The following is an 18,210-nucleotide window of genomic DNA, read 5'->3' as shown; positions in this document are numbered from 1 at the left end:
ACCATATGTCGTGTCATATGACACCAGAAAAATCAAAGATTGATAAGTATTTATTAAATAATGCTAAAATAAAATGCAATCATTTTTAATAGAAGAAAATTGGCACCTTACTCTTTGTTCACTCCGTAACATAATACTCTATAACTTAACCTGATTCTTGAATGTCAGATTGATTAATAAAATTTAGGTTAATCTGAAAACCACTGGAGTTGTATGTTGTATTGCATTTCCAACGAGAAAATAAAAAATGGACTACAAAAACCAAATTAAAAAGCACCTCACTACCATTTTGACTTATGAACCAGAAGAAAATATATTGGAGTAAGTTTTTTCCTCTAAGATCCTTCAAAATTTAACTGTTGTTTTCATCAGTTACTTGTTGGGCATCAAAACAGAGACTGATTTTGAAGATTTCACCCATGATATTTTGGATCTTCAAAATAGTTCACATCAGAGAGCTTACAATGCCATCCGTGATTTATTATTCGGTAATAAGAGCAATGTTAAAACGAAAGCTGAAAACTCTAAACCTAGAGAAGACAAGCAACAAAAAGACAAAGCCTCAAGTCAACCAACAACTAATAAAAATAAGAATGCTTTCAAAGGAAAGAAGAAATTCCAAGACATAAAGCAATTCAAGGAAAAAGAAAAAATCAAAAGAGGTGAACACTAATGTTTTAGAATCAACATGCTCTATTTGAAGGATTCTCTAGGTTATTGTTTTATGTTATTTTAGGAAGAGTTGAGTGCACTTGTCAGGGTCAAATTCATGGATTCATGAACAATTGCCTCAATTGCGGAAGGATACATTGTTTAGAAGAAGGTCCTGGACCATGTTTTTATTGTGGGAATCCTGTAGGTTAAAATCTTTTATCTTCTATTCTGAGATCTAAGTCATTTATTTTTACTGAACCTATTCTGATTCTTCACAGATTAATGAATCAGGTCGAAATGAAGTAGCACCAAACTTTGCTCCTAAAGCAAACAAAATTTATGATGATGACAACGACTATTTCAAAATCAAAAGAGAAGAGGAAAAGAAGAAAAAATCAATGGTTATCGCAATAGATTTTGCTACACGTAGAGTTATCGAATCCACAGAAGAAGATGAACGCCTGAGGAAGAAAATGTTAGAGGACTGTAAAAAACATTTGAAAAATGTTGAACAATTGTTCAAAAATCTACAAAAATCATCGGAGTATAAACCAGTGGCAGTAAGTAATAAGTTGTTGAGGCAATCTCATCTTTTAGTGATAACATAGCTGAATTTAACTTCATTTGAATTTTTTATTCTTGTAGAATTTGCATGAAGAAATGATCAATATTCTTTTGAAAATGAGACACGTTAAACCAGTTGGCATCGAACCTGACCTAGAGAAAGAAGATGCATTGATGCCCGATTTGAATTTTAGGACTAAACTATTCTCAGAAGGGTTTGACCAAGGGTTATGTTTGAGTATGCACCAGCCATATGCAAGTTTACTCATAGCTGGTGTGAAAAAGTAAGCATGATTTAGACTTTATTGCTTTAGTATCATACAATATTACCTTGCAGACATGAAGGTAGGAATTGGCCAACAAATCACAGAGGAATTCTGTGGATAGCTGCTGCAGCACATAAACCTGAACCTGAGGAAGTTTCCGAAGTGGAGAAGTTTTACAGGCAGTATTATAATGGTAATATTTCTCATGAGAACGAAAATTTATACATGTTCCTGTAATGACATGAAAATATACCTTCAATATTAATTTTTCTCAGATCCTAGCTTGAAATTCCCAACAAGTTATCCTACCAGTTGTCTACTAGGATGTGTGGAAGTAGAGGATTGCCTAAATCAAGAAGTTTACAGAAAACAATATCCTAATGGAGAGAGTGGAAGTCCATTCGTTTTAATCTGCGAGAACCCAATAATTCTGCCAATATTTTATCCTATTGTTGGTCAACATAAAATATGTGAGTTTTTAAATTCTAGTTTGAAACAATTGTGGTCTTGCCAGTGTCAAAACCTAACCTAACTTAACCTATAAGTTTTTTGGGGGTCAAATAATAATGTTGTTTGGTGTGATCTAATTTCCAATGGTAAAAATGATCTTGTTTCAGATCCTTTGGATAAAGATTTACACAAATGTGCAAAAATGTGTTTGAGGTTCGCTAATCTTATGGATGGATAAGTTTACAAAAGATGTGGTTGGATCAAGTTTATTTTTATAATACAGTATATGAAAATTTGGCGATACATTAAATAAGTAAAAAATAAATTATTAATATAAAATATGAAGAATAAATGGTTTAAAAGACAAATGTGTATTACTCACATCCAAAGTCATATTATAACTGTTGATTATTTATGTAAATAATCAAATAGGCAGAGTAACTTCATATTCTGGCAGTTTTTGGAGATTCTCTCAAATTTAATTCATTATATTTCCTATAACATCACGACATAAATGTGACTAAAAACAATTAAGAAGAGATCAGAGAAATCGAATGAAGCTTCAATTATAAACCCTCAATTGAAGGCTATTTGCAAATACAATATGTCTTCTGACAGCATTCTTTCGAAGGCTTCTTTCAATGAAGTGAAAGTTGGGCGATCACTAGGCGATTCATTCCAGCAGTTGATCATGAGTGCATACCTGAAAAAGAAACCAAAATCATGTTTAAGAGCTAGCTGCGAAACATAGAAAGAATTCAAACAGCCCTCAACCCGACCCATGGGGAACCCCGGATCACTTACAGTTCATCCGGACACAACTCTGGTTTTCCCATCCGTTCTCCTCTGTTCAACATCGCAAGTAATTCTTGCGTTTCCACTCCAGGATAGGGGATAGCCCCCAAGGACGATATCTCCCACATCAGAATCCCAAAGGACCAAACATCGCTTTGACTGGTGTAGATCTGGTGGGTGAGGGACTCCAAGGCCATCCAACGTAGAGGAAGCTTGCCATTGGTTGTCTTGCAGTAGATGCTGTCCATGTACACGTCACGGCTAAGCCCAAAATCAGATACTTTCACGGTTTTGTCGTCCATCATCAGTATGTTCCTTGCAGCCAAGTCTCTGTGCAGGACTTTTTGGCTTGATAGGTATTCCTGAAGAAGAAACGCATATTTTGTAGAGGAATCGATAAAATCCAAGAAATTCTCAAAATTTTTAATTTTCCTTGAACGTGGCAACGTCGCAATATATTGGAAAATATGATTCCCTTGATAATCTGTTCGAGTTGAGCTTTTATGTGAATAAAAAACTGAGAACAGCATGATGTGAAATCAGGAGCTTTTGAGCCTCATTCTTCATTACCCAATTGTGCATTTGGAGACCACATATACATATATACAAGTTCGGTGGTCTCCAAGGGCGCAATTGACGCAGCCTTCAAAAGCTCTTGACTTCACGTCATTTTTCAATTCCCTGAGCTCCACTTTGGGGTTTGTTAACAAAAGAAGAGTTTGGCCGAGTGGAGTGCCATAGGGGTCTATTAGTGGTCCCGTAATGTTCTCTTAGTGAGCAAGACGGATATTTTAGTTTAGTAGAAATGTAAATGTGCGATGCTCTTACCATTCCACTAGCTATTTGCCTGCCGAACGATATCATATCAGTTTTGGTGAGAGTGAGTTCTTCATTTAGCTGCTTCCAATCGAACGTATACAATTGATTGGTGAAATCGTTGGGACCTTGTTCAGATTCCTCCATTTGTATCCTTCTCAATCTACAGAAGAAATTATTCATTAAAATGATCTCGACAGTCCATCATTCTAGGTTATAGAATTTTTTGCGTGCGTTCTTTAGACATACCTATATTCGATATTAGTGTAGATCTCCCTCAAGTACGATAGAAGACTGCCCTTTGGGCAAAATTCCACTACCAATATTGGACCATTATGGACTTTTCGGGTGATGTACCCTATTATAGAAACAATGTTGGGGTGAGGTCCTACTTGCTTCATTATGTCTATTTCTTGATTGAGCTGACGGACTTCATCTGCACTTGCGTTTTCTGCATAATTAAATGAATATTAATTTATTGATTTGATGATAAACATCTGTTTTTAATTTATAATCTCATTTTAAAAAATCTAATTTTATCGAGTAAACACTAATATTCAAATAAGTTTTATGTGTTTATTTATACGTTATTATTTTTGTTTTTCTATATATGCTTAATATTTTCTTCGAAGTAACTAACAGTTCGCAAACCACATCACCAAAGATTGGTCATTTGCATGTTCCTTGAAATAAATTAATATTTTCTCACCTTTTAAAATTTTACATGCAACTGTTTTTTCGCCAATATTTGCCTGCCACACGACACCGAAAGCTCCTTCTCCTATAACTGCTTTGAAAGTAACATCATCAAAATTGATATGCCATTTATCTGCCGTATATAAGACTTGTGGAGGGTAACTGTATTGGTCTATTTGACTAAAACTCTGAAAAATAAGAAGTGGACTTAGCAATCAACAGGATGAAACATGATTGACAACAGTCATTTAACTAAAAATTGAAAAATAATGAACACAACAAAAATAATAATTCATAAAGAAATCCGATAAAGATTAACAAAGATGAAGACAATAAGACAAATAAAATAGTTGATATAGAATCAGACGATGGACGTCAGACAAACATAAAGAACATAAAACGAATAAGAAATCACAATTTACAAATCACATTCTACATACTTGATTTGAGAGTTAAAGTTGCCACTATAAGATTAATTTTATTAAAAAAATATCCTCTTTTATTTTTGCTTTTTACACTTTACCGTGTCCAGAAACTAAACAATCGCATTTTTACTAGAAAAATTTCTTGGCCTTGTTATTTCTCGAATCACCTTTAGCCTTTTTCATTTTGGGGCCCCGTGAAAGATGAGATCTATGCCAATGCTTCACAATCGATTGAATATGGAATTCGTGAAGTTATCGGGAACATACCGCTGCAAATGTGCGAATTGGTCAAAAAAAATTTAATGAAACGATATGGTTTACATATTGAGACCTGAACTTCGAAATCGATCTGAACTCTAGGATCAATCTTTGTACCATATTGCTTCTTGCTACTGTTTTCGAAACCAAAGGATCTGTATCGATCTCGAGAAATAGAAGTTCTCGAGTACTCGTGTCTTGTTCTCGAGAAGACATAATAATCGAATGGTGGAGACACGAGTTCTCGAGATTTCTATTTCTCGAACATAACACTCGCTTATATGGAATTGAAAACGATACTGTTCCTTTGGTTTCGAAAATAGTAGCAAAAAGCAATAGAGATTGATCCACACATAATAATCGAATGGTCTCGAGAACTGGTATTCGATTCTTCGTGCACTTGATTTTTTCGAGAACTTATGTCTTTATTTCCTAGAACACATGAGAGTCACTAGAGAACTGGTACTCAATTCTTCGCCCACTTGATTTTGTGTTATACAGCTCGATCCAAATAAACCCTAGTTCATGCTTGTTAACACCCATGTTTAACACCAAAAGTTGTAGTTATAATAATTACCTTCCGCTTTTGCGGAGAACGGAGCTAATCTAATCTAAATCTAGATTAACCTTTGACTCACTTGGTCCTCTGCTGTGGTGTCGAACTTGGAGACGTTCCGGCCGAAGCGTCGCTGTATCATAGGCACCAGGACAGCTATCACCACCGAAGTGGATCCTACAGAAAAAAGAACGATCAGGAGAATTTTCAAATTTTGGTATTTCTCGTCCGGCATGGCGGGTATCCTCAGGGGGTGCATCGAGAGCCGGTCCCGAACCGCTGTGAAACTACCGCCGGCTTTGGAGAAGGCCTGCAGGTGGACCTGGTAGTAGGAGGTTAGCTCGACGTGCTTGAAGGTGGCGCTTGTGGCTTCCTAGAAGAGAGGACGAGAATACGGTATATTAATTGAACTAGAAAGATAATAAATGTCATGGTGATCTCAACGACTAATAATATAACAGACAACATGGTTCTAGAGAAGGCCAGTGTATAGAACAAGTGATAATAATCAACTACTTGGGATGCTGGTCTATTACCAGACATCGAAATGAGATCAAGAATAGAGTTTGGTGGCTTCTAAAATGAAGAGTTATTCGAAATGAAACTATGTCATCAAATGGTATACGTATTCTCTTTTTTATGTGGGATGGAAGCCTGGATTTGAAATGTGAGTTTTTCGCAGAATGCTCAAGATTTCTTGGCCAGATGGAGTGTGGAATGAGAGGGTGCTAGACCATGTTAATGTAGGCAGATAGAGAGCTATTAGCATCTATTAAAAGTAGAAAAACGGCTCACTCTGGACATGTGTTCAAAGATGCTCAGTATCAATTGCTCCAGCCAATCATGAAGGGCAAAATTGAGGGAAAACGAGGACCAGGAAGAAGACAACACTCTTGGATGAAGAATTTAAGATGAATAATGTCCAAACGTAAGTTCACACCAGTTCGGAGTTGGAGCTGTACACAACTCCTACAGCTGCGCTTGAGGTTATACTTAATCTGCCTGCCTTATACTTACATGTGAGGAAATGTAGCTTGCTGGAAGCAAAAAGAATATCCCGCAATGGGAATCTCCGTCCGAGAAACTGGATTGGACATATGGGAATATTGAATCAATTAGATTCAAATCTCTTGGAAAAACCCTCGGATGTGATTCAAACTATATTCGATTTCAAAGTACTCTTTAAAACGGTCTTTGGGGACCGTTTCAGTGCAATGAACTTAGTAAATCGTTTGGATGAAGAGTCCTTCATATGGTATACTGATAGATCAAAGTCATAAAAAGGGATAGGTATTGGGGTATATGGGCCTAAAACGAGGATCTCTGAATCCCTGGGAAAAGAGCTCTATCTTGAAAACTGAGATACTAGCTGACTATGCTTGCGCCCAAGAGTGTCTCAAAAGAAACCTCAAAGGGGCACGTATTAACATCACCAGGTCACGCTGAGATCCCTGGAAATATACAGCCAGGGGTCTCTATTGACATGAGAGTGCCGTTATACCATAAACCAACTGGCCAGAAGGGATAAAGTAACTCTACTATGGTAACCGGGGCATTGTGGTATTGAAGGAAACGAAAAAGCTGCTGAACTTGCAAAAAGAGCACCAAGGTTAACCTGATGGTTCTGAGCCCTTCTGTGAGCTTGGAAGAGACAGATATAAGACAGCGTTCCAACAATGGAAGTGGGACAATAGAAAAACCCTCTGGAGAAATACTCCGAGTCTTGTTCAGGCAAAGAAGTTTGTGGTGCTTTCACCAACCTATACCAGGAAGCTCCTGAAGCTACCACGAGCTGAGCTCCGGGTAATGGTGGGACTGCTGACAGGACACTGACGGTACAAATACCTCTTTATCGCATGGGTAAGTCAGCAATGAGATCTGCAGGCTCTGTGGAAAGGAAGTAGAAACAGCCGAACACATAGTGTGCACATGTCATGGGCTGACTGGCCTAAGAACCACTCACATGGGAAAGTCAGTTCTGGATACTGACGAAGTAAAAGCTAAGGCTCCTCAGAATGTTGTTGGTTTCGTTAACAGCATTGACGACCTCCCTGGGATCGTGTGAATATGTAGGGTTGACAACAAAAGATCAATTTGGTTGTAGTTTCCAGAGCCGAGTGAAGAGTGAAATAATAAATACTTCACTCAAACCAAAAGAAGGATGAATTTGCTATGGTTGATGCCAACTAGAAGAGGCATTAAAAGAAGAAGAAGCTACGTATCTGTCATATAATATTTTGCATTGGATATGTCGTATGTTATCCTACTAGACGATGTTTCCACTTGGTGCAGCCGTAATGAGTTTAACCATTTTTGGAAAGTAAATTTAGATGAGAGTTTAATTCTGCTATTGTTATACTTACCCCTGACATGTTCAGGGTGGGCATAGTGCTCGTATCGACACTCTTGTTTAGAATGCTCAATTTGGCCACATAATAATCCGGTAGCAGACTGGGTTTGGACCAGTTGATGTGGATGTCGTAGATTGCAGGTGCTAGCTGGATTTCTTCGATTGTTAGGTTTTCTGGCTGTGGGGGCTCTAAAATCATAACCAAAAGTGTTAAATCTCAAGATCCCAGAGATGAATAGTACAAAACGAAGAATGCTACTTTTTTGACGATTATTTTAATATCTTTTTAACTCTTTTTGTTTATATTCTCTCTGCGTATAGGTTATTATTGTCTTAGACGCTTACCACATATTGTTAGGTTTTCGTAAGTTTCCAAACATGTTGGCACAATAATCTCTACAGTTTTATTTCGACTTTCCTCTTCAAATTCTGCCGATTGGGCTTTTATTGTTAGTGCATAGTCATACCCAAATTCCAAATCGTTCAGATTGAGCTTGAAAAGATCCAATGCCTAAAAAACATTTTCAAATTAGATTTAATATCCTTCATATGCGAGAAAGAATTTATATCACAAAAATTAAGAGATAAGTATATAGCTGAAGTCAGGAGCTTATGGGCCCTCGTTCATTCATATGCCAATTGTGTCCTTGCAGACCATTTTTTCCAAAATTCTTGTGATAGCACTAATTGGTGTGAATTCCAGAATTTAAATTTGTATTGCAATTAATGCGATATTTAAATAATTGTAAAATTTGTAGAGTTTTCATACTTACATCAATTAATTCGAAGTATTCAGGAGCTGGGGCTGGATTAAATCTATGTCCAGAATGCATGCAAAACAGAACTATTTCATAATAACAAGATAAATCTGAAATAAAAAAAGAATCAATAAAAGTATCTACTGAACTATTAGCAGAAACATGTTTTTCTGCCGAATAACAAGTTTCATCTTATGGGATAATTTTTCAGATACAATGTCATTTAATTTGATCCCCTACATTCTGAAAAATTTCAATTACAACACTAGATTTTGATTTATTATTTTTAATAATAAAAATTTGGATTAATTCGTCGAGGAAAAAAATTAAAATTTCAGTTTATGTTTTTTTCTCTCCTAGATTTTTTCAGGAAAAAATCAAGTAATTCAATTTTGAAGAATTCATAAATGAATGAATTGAGTACACGGGATTATGACATTTCAATAGCGTAGTACTATGATTATAATTAATACAATATTTTTTACCGCAATGTTCTATCTCAATTAGTTTGGAAGTTTAATATTATCAGCATTACAGTAGTAGTTAAAGCGCTGAGCCTGTGATCTGACGGTCAAAGGTTCAATTCCGACAAGTTGTACATTTTTAGTTAGCTTTTTATTGAAAATCTTCAGCTTGAGACTTCAAAATATTCCTCAAAATGAATCTGCATTGTAAAATTCAATTTTTTTTTTCGAATAGCTACCTTCTGCAGGACTCCATTCAATCTCAGCTTCATACTTGGCACCATTGGGTATAAGACTGACGGTTACGTTAGGAACTGGCAGAGGTATTCTTCCTTTTTCTGGTGTTTTAACTGTTAAAGTATTCGAAAATGAAACATTCGTTCCATCCACTGCCCAAAGAGTTACTTTGTATGTTTCATTAGGGGAAACCTTTGAAATACTGTAATAATTACAGAAAATCTGAAAAAATATATTCACTTGATAAATTCATTCGAAGATGTTGGAGCATCATTGGTTTGACTACTTACCACTTCTGTGAAAATGTTTTTTTCGTTGTAAGATATGTGTAAAAAATAAGCAATTTTACTCTTATTCGAAAATTCATTTTCATTTTTCCATTCTACATGAAACATATCTTGAGATTTACATTTCAAATTGAGGTTTTCGTGGGTATTTTCAGGAGTCCAATCTAAAGAATCTGGAATTAGATTTCATAACATAAATTTAATGTTTTAGCCTTCTCTCAACAGTCTTAACAATTGGATATGCAAAATCTACTATCTCGAATTGAGAGATTAATTATGAGGAAAATAAGAAAATACCATATTGTTCGTTATTATACGGCTATAAGTTCGTGAGAAACAATTCAACAATCAATGAAAATCCATTTTCAAAACATTTTAAAATAAAATATAATATAGTAGATTATATTTATAATTATATTATTTATTACTACAAGTCTAAGTAGCTACTGAAGTAGGTATCATACTATAAGCATATAATTATTATTATTCCGGAGGAATAACTTCTACTCTTTCTCTACGTTTAATTGTCGTAGATAAAGTTATAGAAACAAAAAAAAATAATAGTAATGAACAACAAATAGAATACTCACCTTCTTCTGAATAAGTTTCATTACTACATTCACAAAATTCGGAAGCAGAGCACATAGGAGGTACCTACAAAAATAAAAGAATAATGACAAAAAAATTCATAGACTGATCAAACAAAAAAATCTGAAGAGAATTCCATTTTTGAAAAAAATTACTCGAGTTATTCCTTCTTGCACCATATGTAGAAAATCCAGAAAAGATGTTTTATTCATGAATCAGGCAGACAATTGAAATTTAAATCGAAATAGAGTAAAATTTGAATAATATCAACGCGCAAAAAATTTATTTCGAACATAACAAGTCTGGCAGTATAATTTAATCTTATGACAGTTTGTAATCGACCAACAAGGCTATGCATTATTTATCTCTAGTAGAACTATATACAAGATGAGAAAAAAACACATATTTCACAATTCAATTTGGAAGTGCACTTTTAGAACATCTTTTATACGGGTATTTTAACGCTTTTTGTACGTAATTATTAAACTGGCAGATCTTTGACTATCATACGAATTTTTGATTGTTATGCATAATTTTATCTCCTACCTAAGTATGTATAGCAAGCGATCACCTATCCAGATACTGAGCACACACTCCACTGCTTGCCAGCCATATTGATAGACATTATAGGGAGTTCCAAATGAAAATAGAACAAGCCTTATTAACATAGGTTGTCCTACTGAATACTGGCTCTAATAAATACCATTGAACTCAAGTAATTTGTAAATACAATCTAGAATCGATATCGAATCTCATTTGAGCAAGTCTGAAGAATAATATTTGAATTTGTTTCGAACTTTTTCGAATCAAATTATCCGTTGCAGACATATATTGAGTCGGCATCATAAAAAAAGAAGAATAGACACGTTTTTTTTCCTACCTATCTTTGATTTCTATCAGAAAAATCTTTGGAGGAGCAAGAAGCATTATTTTATTTTTTATATACACAAAATTGAATGTGATAATATCAGAGAGTTTCTGATTTTTAAGAGCGCTCGTTCCCTGAATCAATCGTTCCATTATTTTGTCACAATGTCTGTAATTTTCAAATTTTTAGCCGTAAACACGATAACTCTCGAACGGAAACACCTAGAACCTTGAAATCTTCAGGATTGGTTACAATCTTGAATTCCTAAATAATTTTAGGAAATTTTGGACTCAACATTTTTTATTCCATTGAGGTTCATTATTTCCGATTAAAAAATCGCTAAATTTTCAGAAAAACTATTCTATGACGCTTGATTTAAAATAATTTGCTATATTATCTGATTCTTCAAGCTCAAGATCTTAATCCATGAATTTTAAAGACTAAAATACAAGGAATAAATTTAAAAAAAAACATCAAACAAATATAACGTACAATCTTGCAATTTGAAACATGAACTTCCAGAGTGATAGAGAATGAAATATTCCTACCATTAAGTTCAAACTCTCATATTAAATAATAGTTACCAATTTTTCACAATAATTTTTATTTCAATTTCGACAAAAAAATTCAGTTCAAACCTCACAGCTTGAGATTGATTCAATAATTTCTGTTGCTGCATTTTATAATTAGAAGAATATATAATATTATTAGATATTCTTTTTTTTGAAATGGTAAAGAAAGTTCGCTGAAAGTTTTTCAAAACTGAAAATTAATCAAAATCTCAAAGATTCTTACATTTTCGTGGCATCCCAATTGACAAAGTGCTTCGTTGATTTTCTCATTTAAATCTTCACACGAAACAAACACAATAACAAAAAAAATCGAAGTCACTATCAGCTTCATTTTGAAGTTCATTCTCTTGTTTTCATTCATAAACTGATGGACACTATCACTCGAAATACTACAAAATTTACTAGGAAATTCACTGCATATTTTACTTGTTACTCATGACTATCAAACGTAAATCGGAATTTCACTATATACTTTAAATAACATCTAATTGCTAATTGACAATTGTTAACAAGTTTCTACCACAAAGATAGCGACATTTCGATGTTTCACTTCAGGTATTGCAGGGCATTTAAATTGAAGGTGCCACATGTTCTGTAGGAAAACCCCCCACTACTTCGATTATCGTTACTGAAATCGAATTATTGAAATTGCATTCAAAATTGTGAATGAGTTGTCGCGTCCGCAATGGTCACCTTTAATAAGTTGGTTAGGGTTTATGAAATTTGACTTAGCAAATATATTGGTTTACCATTCATAATGATCCTCTTTCCATTGACAAACATAAGTAACAAATGTTAGAGAAAAAATTCATTCGAAAATTCTGAGAAAAAGGTCAAAACTTACCTAAACACAAAAAAAAAATGAAAAAGTTTGACCATTTCATTTTATTATTTCAAATAATGAACCCTTGGGCTTAAACTTTTTTGTGTACTATTCATTATACAGGGTTACAACTATTAAGAGAGCCAGGGATAACGTAAATCTTTAGAAAGACAGGGTGGCTTAGATTATAAAAAAAATTGCGTTATTTAGGAATGAGTGTGTTGTTATACCGAATAAAATAAAATCTCGATTTTCAGTTTTTTCGAGATATATCGGGAATATATGGATGTATTTTGGATCTGTTAACACCAATACACTAATCCCTAAATAACTCAACTTTTTTGTTATTTAACCCACCCTGTAACTCTAACGGTTTTCGATATCCCTGTAGTGCTCCTCTAAATAGTTCTAACCCTGTATAATATCGCAGGGAAGTGAAAAAATCAACCCATAAAATATGATTGAAAATTTTCCGATTCAAATAATTGAGTTGATGAATTTGGTTCTACGAACTTTTCTTCATCATAATTTTTGCCCTAATTTTATAACAAAATATATTTACCAGAACAAATTTGAATATTTTGACTCTTCCCCAATCAATTTTCTGTTTTTTGGAAAATAATTAAAATGTATTTATACTTAAGAATACGAATTACGAAATTTTCAGTTGATTTTTCGAAAAACCATATCAGAAATCAAAAACATATAGATATTGCTTCAGTGATACAAAATATTTTTCACAAGGTTTTTTTTGTTATGAATTCTAGATATTTCTATTTCTTTGATTTCTCTAAATTCTCTCTGAAAATAATGTGTAAGATTTGCAGGGTTTTCGATATTACAATTCATTGGAATATCCAAGTGGTTCAAAACGAATATATTTCTCCATTTAATTGCTTATTTTAAAAGTATAGACTTGACTACATATTGATTTTTGATTCCAATTTTTTTGATTGCTTCTTCAATAATAACACAGACATGTTATTTGAGAATATAATAAAAAATTATAATTTACATTTTTCACTTATGTATATAACAAATGAACAAGTTACATTGTAACTTCATTTCAATCAACTTCTTAATGAAAAAAACTCTTTTGTTATCATTTTGAGTAGTTGGCAGAAATGTAATGGTAAAGGACGACCAAAAGGAAGAGTACCACTCCTAGGGCGTTCGAGAACAGGATCAAATGGACATCGGTAATCATCCTGAAAAAAAAATTGCAAAATTCAAATTCGATAGGCAGGAACCATCTATGAACGAACTAGTGAGTTAGAGTGGAACAGTGATCTACACACAAAGCTTCTGCTAGTTGATACGAGAGGTCGTTTTCTATAGCAGGCCGCGTAAGAGTATTCAATTTGGGGAAATTTAATTGAAAAATTACCAATTAATAACATAAAAAGTATATGAACAAGAACATGGGTGATTTCTATCATACACTTGGAAGTTGCAATAAATTCACAGGATATTGGATCAATTTTTAAATTCTTAACCTCACTTATTCAAACCCGGCAAGATATTATAAAATTCATTTGTCGATTTTATGAAACAAGGCGAGTTGAATTGAATATGGAATTTTGATTCTGAATTAAGAATTGCATGCAAAGGGTAATACTTTGTATACATTCCTAAACGAAATTATGTTTTTTACTTCGATTTCTTTAAGATATTGAAATCTAGAAACATCAGTACTTACTTTGTCGAGATTTCGGGGACTACTTAAGTGCTTATTTAGTAGAAAATATCAATAATCCACTCAAAAACAAAGTTCTCAACCTATACGTGTAACTAGTTATCTTGACCTGTCAGTGTCAATAACAGTAACGATTCACAGAAACCTCAATTAATTGACAATTCACAGAAATATTTTTCTTCATGTATTCAGTTAATCATTATGTTTTTATGAATCAGTTTGAATAAGTGGCTCTTATCTTCTGAATTATGCAATAAATAATGATCTTTGAGAAACAATGCAAATATAATGAGAACCAGTATCTGATTAAAGTGAGAAATTAAACGGCTGCTCACCAGATGGCACCCATAGTATTACAAGCTGGCTATTTATGAACACGATACGCGATAGCAACAACTTGGCAGCGTTAGGAACACGATATTCGATCTTGGCGTTCAGACGTTCCATTTTACGTTCATCGCCGATCGCTGCATAACAATATGGCGATTTCTTCGGAACTTCTGATAGAACATGTGAAAAAGCACGAAGTAATGTTCAACACGACGCATCCAGATTACAAGAATTTACGTTTGAAGAATAAGTTATGGGAAAAAATCGCGAAAGAAATGGATATGGAGGGCAAAGGCGGTAAGTGTAATTAAAAAAAATTTTTTTTTGACGTTTATGTCAATTTTTTGTGTCTTCTATGTTCAAATTGTAATTGAAAGTTTTCTTCTTTAGGTATGTTTTGAATCGTATATTTTCATATATTTCTAACACGAAGTGATCTACTATCAATTATTTATCTATTACATTTGGTGGAATACCAGAAAGATATAGGTAATAGGCGCACTTTTGATTGAGCCATTGTGTTCTTCGACCTCGTTAGTCGTTATAACGGTATTAATTTATACACGAAATTATTGCTGTTGTTCAGTTCAGTTAATGAATTAACAGAATAGGCTATTTGACAATATAAAAACAATTGATCCATTTGTTGACATCCTTATAGATTAAAATTCCGAGAACGACATGGGTACATCGATTTGACAAAAAAATATAATAGTGAATATAAAGAAAAAGGGGTACACCGGTACATCCACATTATTTTGCATAGATTTAGGTCTTGAGGCTTTTAGTGATCATTCAACATAAGAAGTGTTATTTCTCGAAGAGGTGATCAAAATTGGCCATCGCGATCTTTTGATTTAATACCTTTAGACTTTTTTTTTGGGGCCACGTGAAAGATAAGGTTTATGCCAATGCTCTACAATCGATAAAAGACCTTAACGATGGAATTCGTGTAATTGTCGAAGACATACAGTCGCAAATATGCAAATTGGTCATGGAATTTATTAAATTGATTGGAAAGTGGAATGGACTAGTGTTCATTTTTTTGTTGAGGATTAATTCTAAAAATTTAAGTTAATTGAAACAAAAATGTGGAAGAATCATTGAAATATCTCTAGAAATGAAAAATTTATGGGACTTTGAAGTTGCGCTTGGAAGAATAATTTCATAGTACGTGTAAGTGTCGTGACGTCACACACTAGACGACTGGTATTCGCAGAGTGCTTACGAATTCATTGGTGTACAATCACTTGTGCCGTTCGTGTCGTGTTTTGTTCGTTACACGATGGCTGAAATAAATTACTATATACATACATAGAAATTACTTTTTTCTCTACTCCTCACATAAATATGTTTTGCCATTGATAGACTTCAACAACCAGTACTCAACTACAAACTGTTTATGAAACGTTTTTTAAATAAATCATCGTTATAAGTTGAACCATGATGAAGCAAACTCAAAAGTAGATACTTACTTGAAAAGTTTAACTCCTTTTATTTCTGCACTGACATAAGATGGATTCGAAGAAAAAAACTCCATCACTGCGAATATATCTATTTTAGGCAAATTGTCACTTTGTCCTTTCACGAAGCCTTCTTCCATTATGGTGACATAAAAACAAAACTACAAACGGCGTGAGAGCCTTGGCGTGGCTAAGTATTTAAACGTAATTTATGGTATAGCGATCACAGGCAAGAGCCGTGACGTCACAGACCAAAGACGTTCCGCGCTAAAATACGTAAATTTAAATAATCTATTTCTCAGTCATTTATTGATGGATTTTCGAAATTTTTTCACTGATTTATCAGTTTTGCTCTATATTTGAATTCTATTGTGTCAAATATAGTATTATCAACATCACTAAACTAGTCCATTCATTAGATTGATTGGAAAAGGCAAATATACGTATCCGAGGAAGTTTTCTGGAACCATTAGTATTCCATAAATAAAATATATTTTGTATTTTATTAGTTCTCGCTATTTTTCAACAGTGCAATAACTTGATATCGTTTAAATCATTGTATCATCCTTTTATTCCTTCAGTTGGTGAGTTTACCAAACATTCCAAGAAATCTTGCTTGTGTTTCAGGAGAAGAATTGAAAAAACGTTGGAAAAGCTTAAGAGACTGCTACACAAAGTACCTTCGTGCACACAATTTGTCAGGATTCACTGCCAAAGGGTCCAGAGGATACAAAACTTGGCCATGGGCAAAGGAAATGGAATGGTTCCAACCCTTCATGGTATGTGCCTCAGAGCCAAACACAAATTCGGAGGAAACTAAAACACCTGAAGATGTTAACAGAGAAGAACAATCACTCAACGGAGAGTTAAATGAAGATATAAACATGGAATTCGTGAAGAGCGAATTCAGGAACGATGATAGGAACGAAACGTATACAAGAAAAAGAAGAAAAGTAGTGACATCGCCTTCTACTTCAATGGACCAAATTGTAACCTCTCCAACACAACAATACGATACCGCACAGACATATAATGATATAGATTTGATATTTCAAGGTTACGCAGCTAGTGTTAAGAAGCTGCCACCTAAAAGCCAAACAATGGTGAAATTTAAAGTTGCTGAAATTATAATGAAAGCAGAATTGTCCGAATACGAAGATGCTTGACAAGTTTGTAATAGAAGCCTGTTGTACATAGTTATCAGAATTGTTGTTAATTTTAGTTTTAGTTTTTCAATAATAAATCTTTGAATTGAAGTTCACAGTTAACGTTTCGTTATGAGAATCCAAAAATCGGATAATAAAAATTTGTCGCTAGGCTTTTATTTCAGAGTAATGAACATAAATAGGGGGAGCATATGTCAATTACAGTAAGCAAATTTTATCCCCAATATGAACTATCAAATTTGACAATAAGCGCGCGGAAATGAAAACATATCAGTGATACGATATTTCACTCAATTCGCGAGTTTCTCCACACTTCTTATGTCCCATGGTGAATCAACGTTTCATGGTAACTCAAAATATATTAAATAAAATTCCTAAATATATCAGAAATTCAGAAAAAAAAACTCCAAGCGCGCCAAACGACGTGAAACAATCGATGACACTAGGAGAGCAAAAGTCGCCAAACCTTGGAATTCAGTAGGTAGATACAGAAAATAATAAATATTTTGCTCATTATAAATTCAACATTTAGGAAAAATATCGGATTATAAATTTTAAAATTTGCATATTTGATTAGGAATCGCTCAGATAAATATATTTCGTTCAATATAATATACATACATTCATAATGATATAGTGAAATTTTGGATTTGAAAATAATCACAATCCGACAACGAAATCTAACCATGTTGGGGACATGTGAATTGCGTATACTCTATCTATGTTTATTACTCTATGGTTTTTTTCTAAAACCAAGATATACAGGGTGGGTTTATTAATTCACATATCTTGCAACGGAATGACCATCAGTAGTGCACAAAATTTAAGTTCGAATATCTCGAAGACTAATGGATTGAATGAAATAAAAATTGATATGATGGTGAACTCAAAATAGAAAGACATTTCAAATGACGTATCACTGACCCCATCTTTCCCATTCGAAATTTAGGGGTTGGTATTTTACATTAAGGGTTGAGACGGTATGAACCATATGAATTTGATCTTAAAAATCGTCTCCCTCGAATCAAAAATCGATGTGGCTGAGTATTTTTTCGAAATAAATTAATTTTAAACGCACACCCTGTATATGACCTTGAAATTTTCCAATTTTCGTTCGTGGATTTCCGA

The 18,210-nt window shown here is 33.8% G+C and overlaps 3 protein-coding genes and 1 long non-coding RNA gene across 4 annotated transcripts; 2 read left to right on the top strand and 2 right to left on the bottom strand.

The window, feature by feature from the left end:
• Positions 1-156: 156 nt before the first annotated feature.
• LOC123688499 (activating signal cointegrator 1) lies at positions 157-2,298 on the top strand. Its single transcript, XM_045627114.1, has 8 exons — positions 157-321; positions 373-662; positions 737-855; positions 933-1,214; positions 1,300-1,502; positions 1,556-1,677; positions 1,760-1,954; positions 2,102-2,298. Exons 1-8 carry the CDS (start codon positions 248-250, stop codon positions 2,170-2,172), a joined length of 1,356 nt encoding a protein of 451 aa, XP_045483070.1. The 5' UTR covers positions 157-247; the 3' UTR covers positions 2,173-2,298.
• On the bottom strand, positions 2,187-12,182 carry LOC123688483 (tyrosine-protein kinase receptor torso-like). Its single transcript, XM_045627113.1, has 13 exons — positions 11,828-12,182; positions 10,167-10,230; positions 9,580-9,749; positions 9,292-9,511; positions 8,604-8,698; positions 8,176-8,341; positions 7,844-8,019; positions 5,563-5,853; positions 4,255-4,429; positions 3,795-3,996; positions 3,558-3,708; positions 2,739-3,091; positions 2,187-2,637 (listed from the first exon to the last, which is right to left on the bottom strand). The coding sequence occupies exons 1-13, from the start codon at positions 11,963-11,965 to the stop codon at positions 2,511-2,513; spliced, it is 2,328 nt and encodes a 775-aa protein (XP_045483069.1). The 5' UTR covers positions 11,966-12,182; the 3' UTR covers positions 2,187-2,510.
• Positions 12,183-13,406: 1,224 nt separating this feature from the next.
• LOC123680836 lies at positions 13,407-14,386 on the bottom strand. Its single transcript, XR_006747574.1, has 2 exons — positions 14,127-14,386; positions 13,407-13,635 (listed from the first exon to the last, which is right to left on the bottom strand). It is a non-coding gene; the product is annotated as an uncharacterized LOC123680836 (long non-coding RNA).
• A 107-nt stretch (positions 14,387-14,493) lies between these two features.
• On the top strand, positions 14,494-17,175 carry LOC123680831. Its single transcript, XM_045618951.1, has 2 exons — positions 14,494-14,750; positions 16,544-17,175. Exons 1-2 carry the CDS (start codon positions 14,603-14,605, stop codon positions 17,080-17,082), a joined length of 687 nt encoding a protein of 228 aa, XP_045474907.1. The 5' UTR covers positions 14,494-14,602; the 3' UTR covers positions 17,083-17,175.
• Positions 17,176-18,210: the final 1,035 nt, after the last annotated feature.

Source organism: Harmonia axyridis, chromosome 1 (genome assembly GCF_914767665.1).
Source record: "Harmonia axyridis chromosome 1, icHarAxyr1.1, whole genome shotgun sequence".
In the NCBI taxonomy this organism is placed as follows: domain Eukaryota; kingdom Metazoa; phylum Arthropoda; class Insecta; order Coleoptera; family Coccinellidae; genus Harmonia; species Harmonia axyridis.
This window is presented reverse-complemented; position numbering and strand designations above follow the sequence as displayed.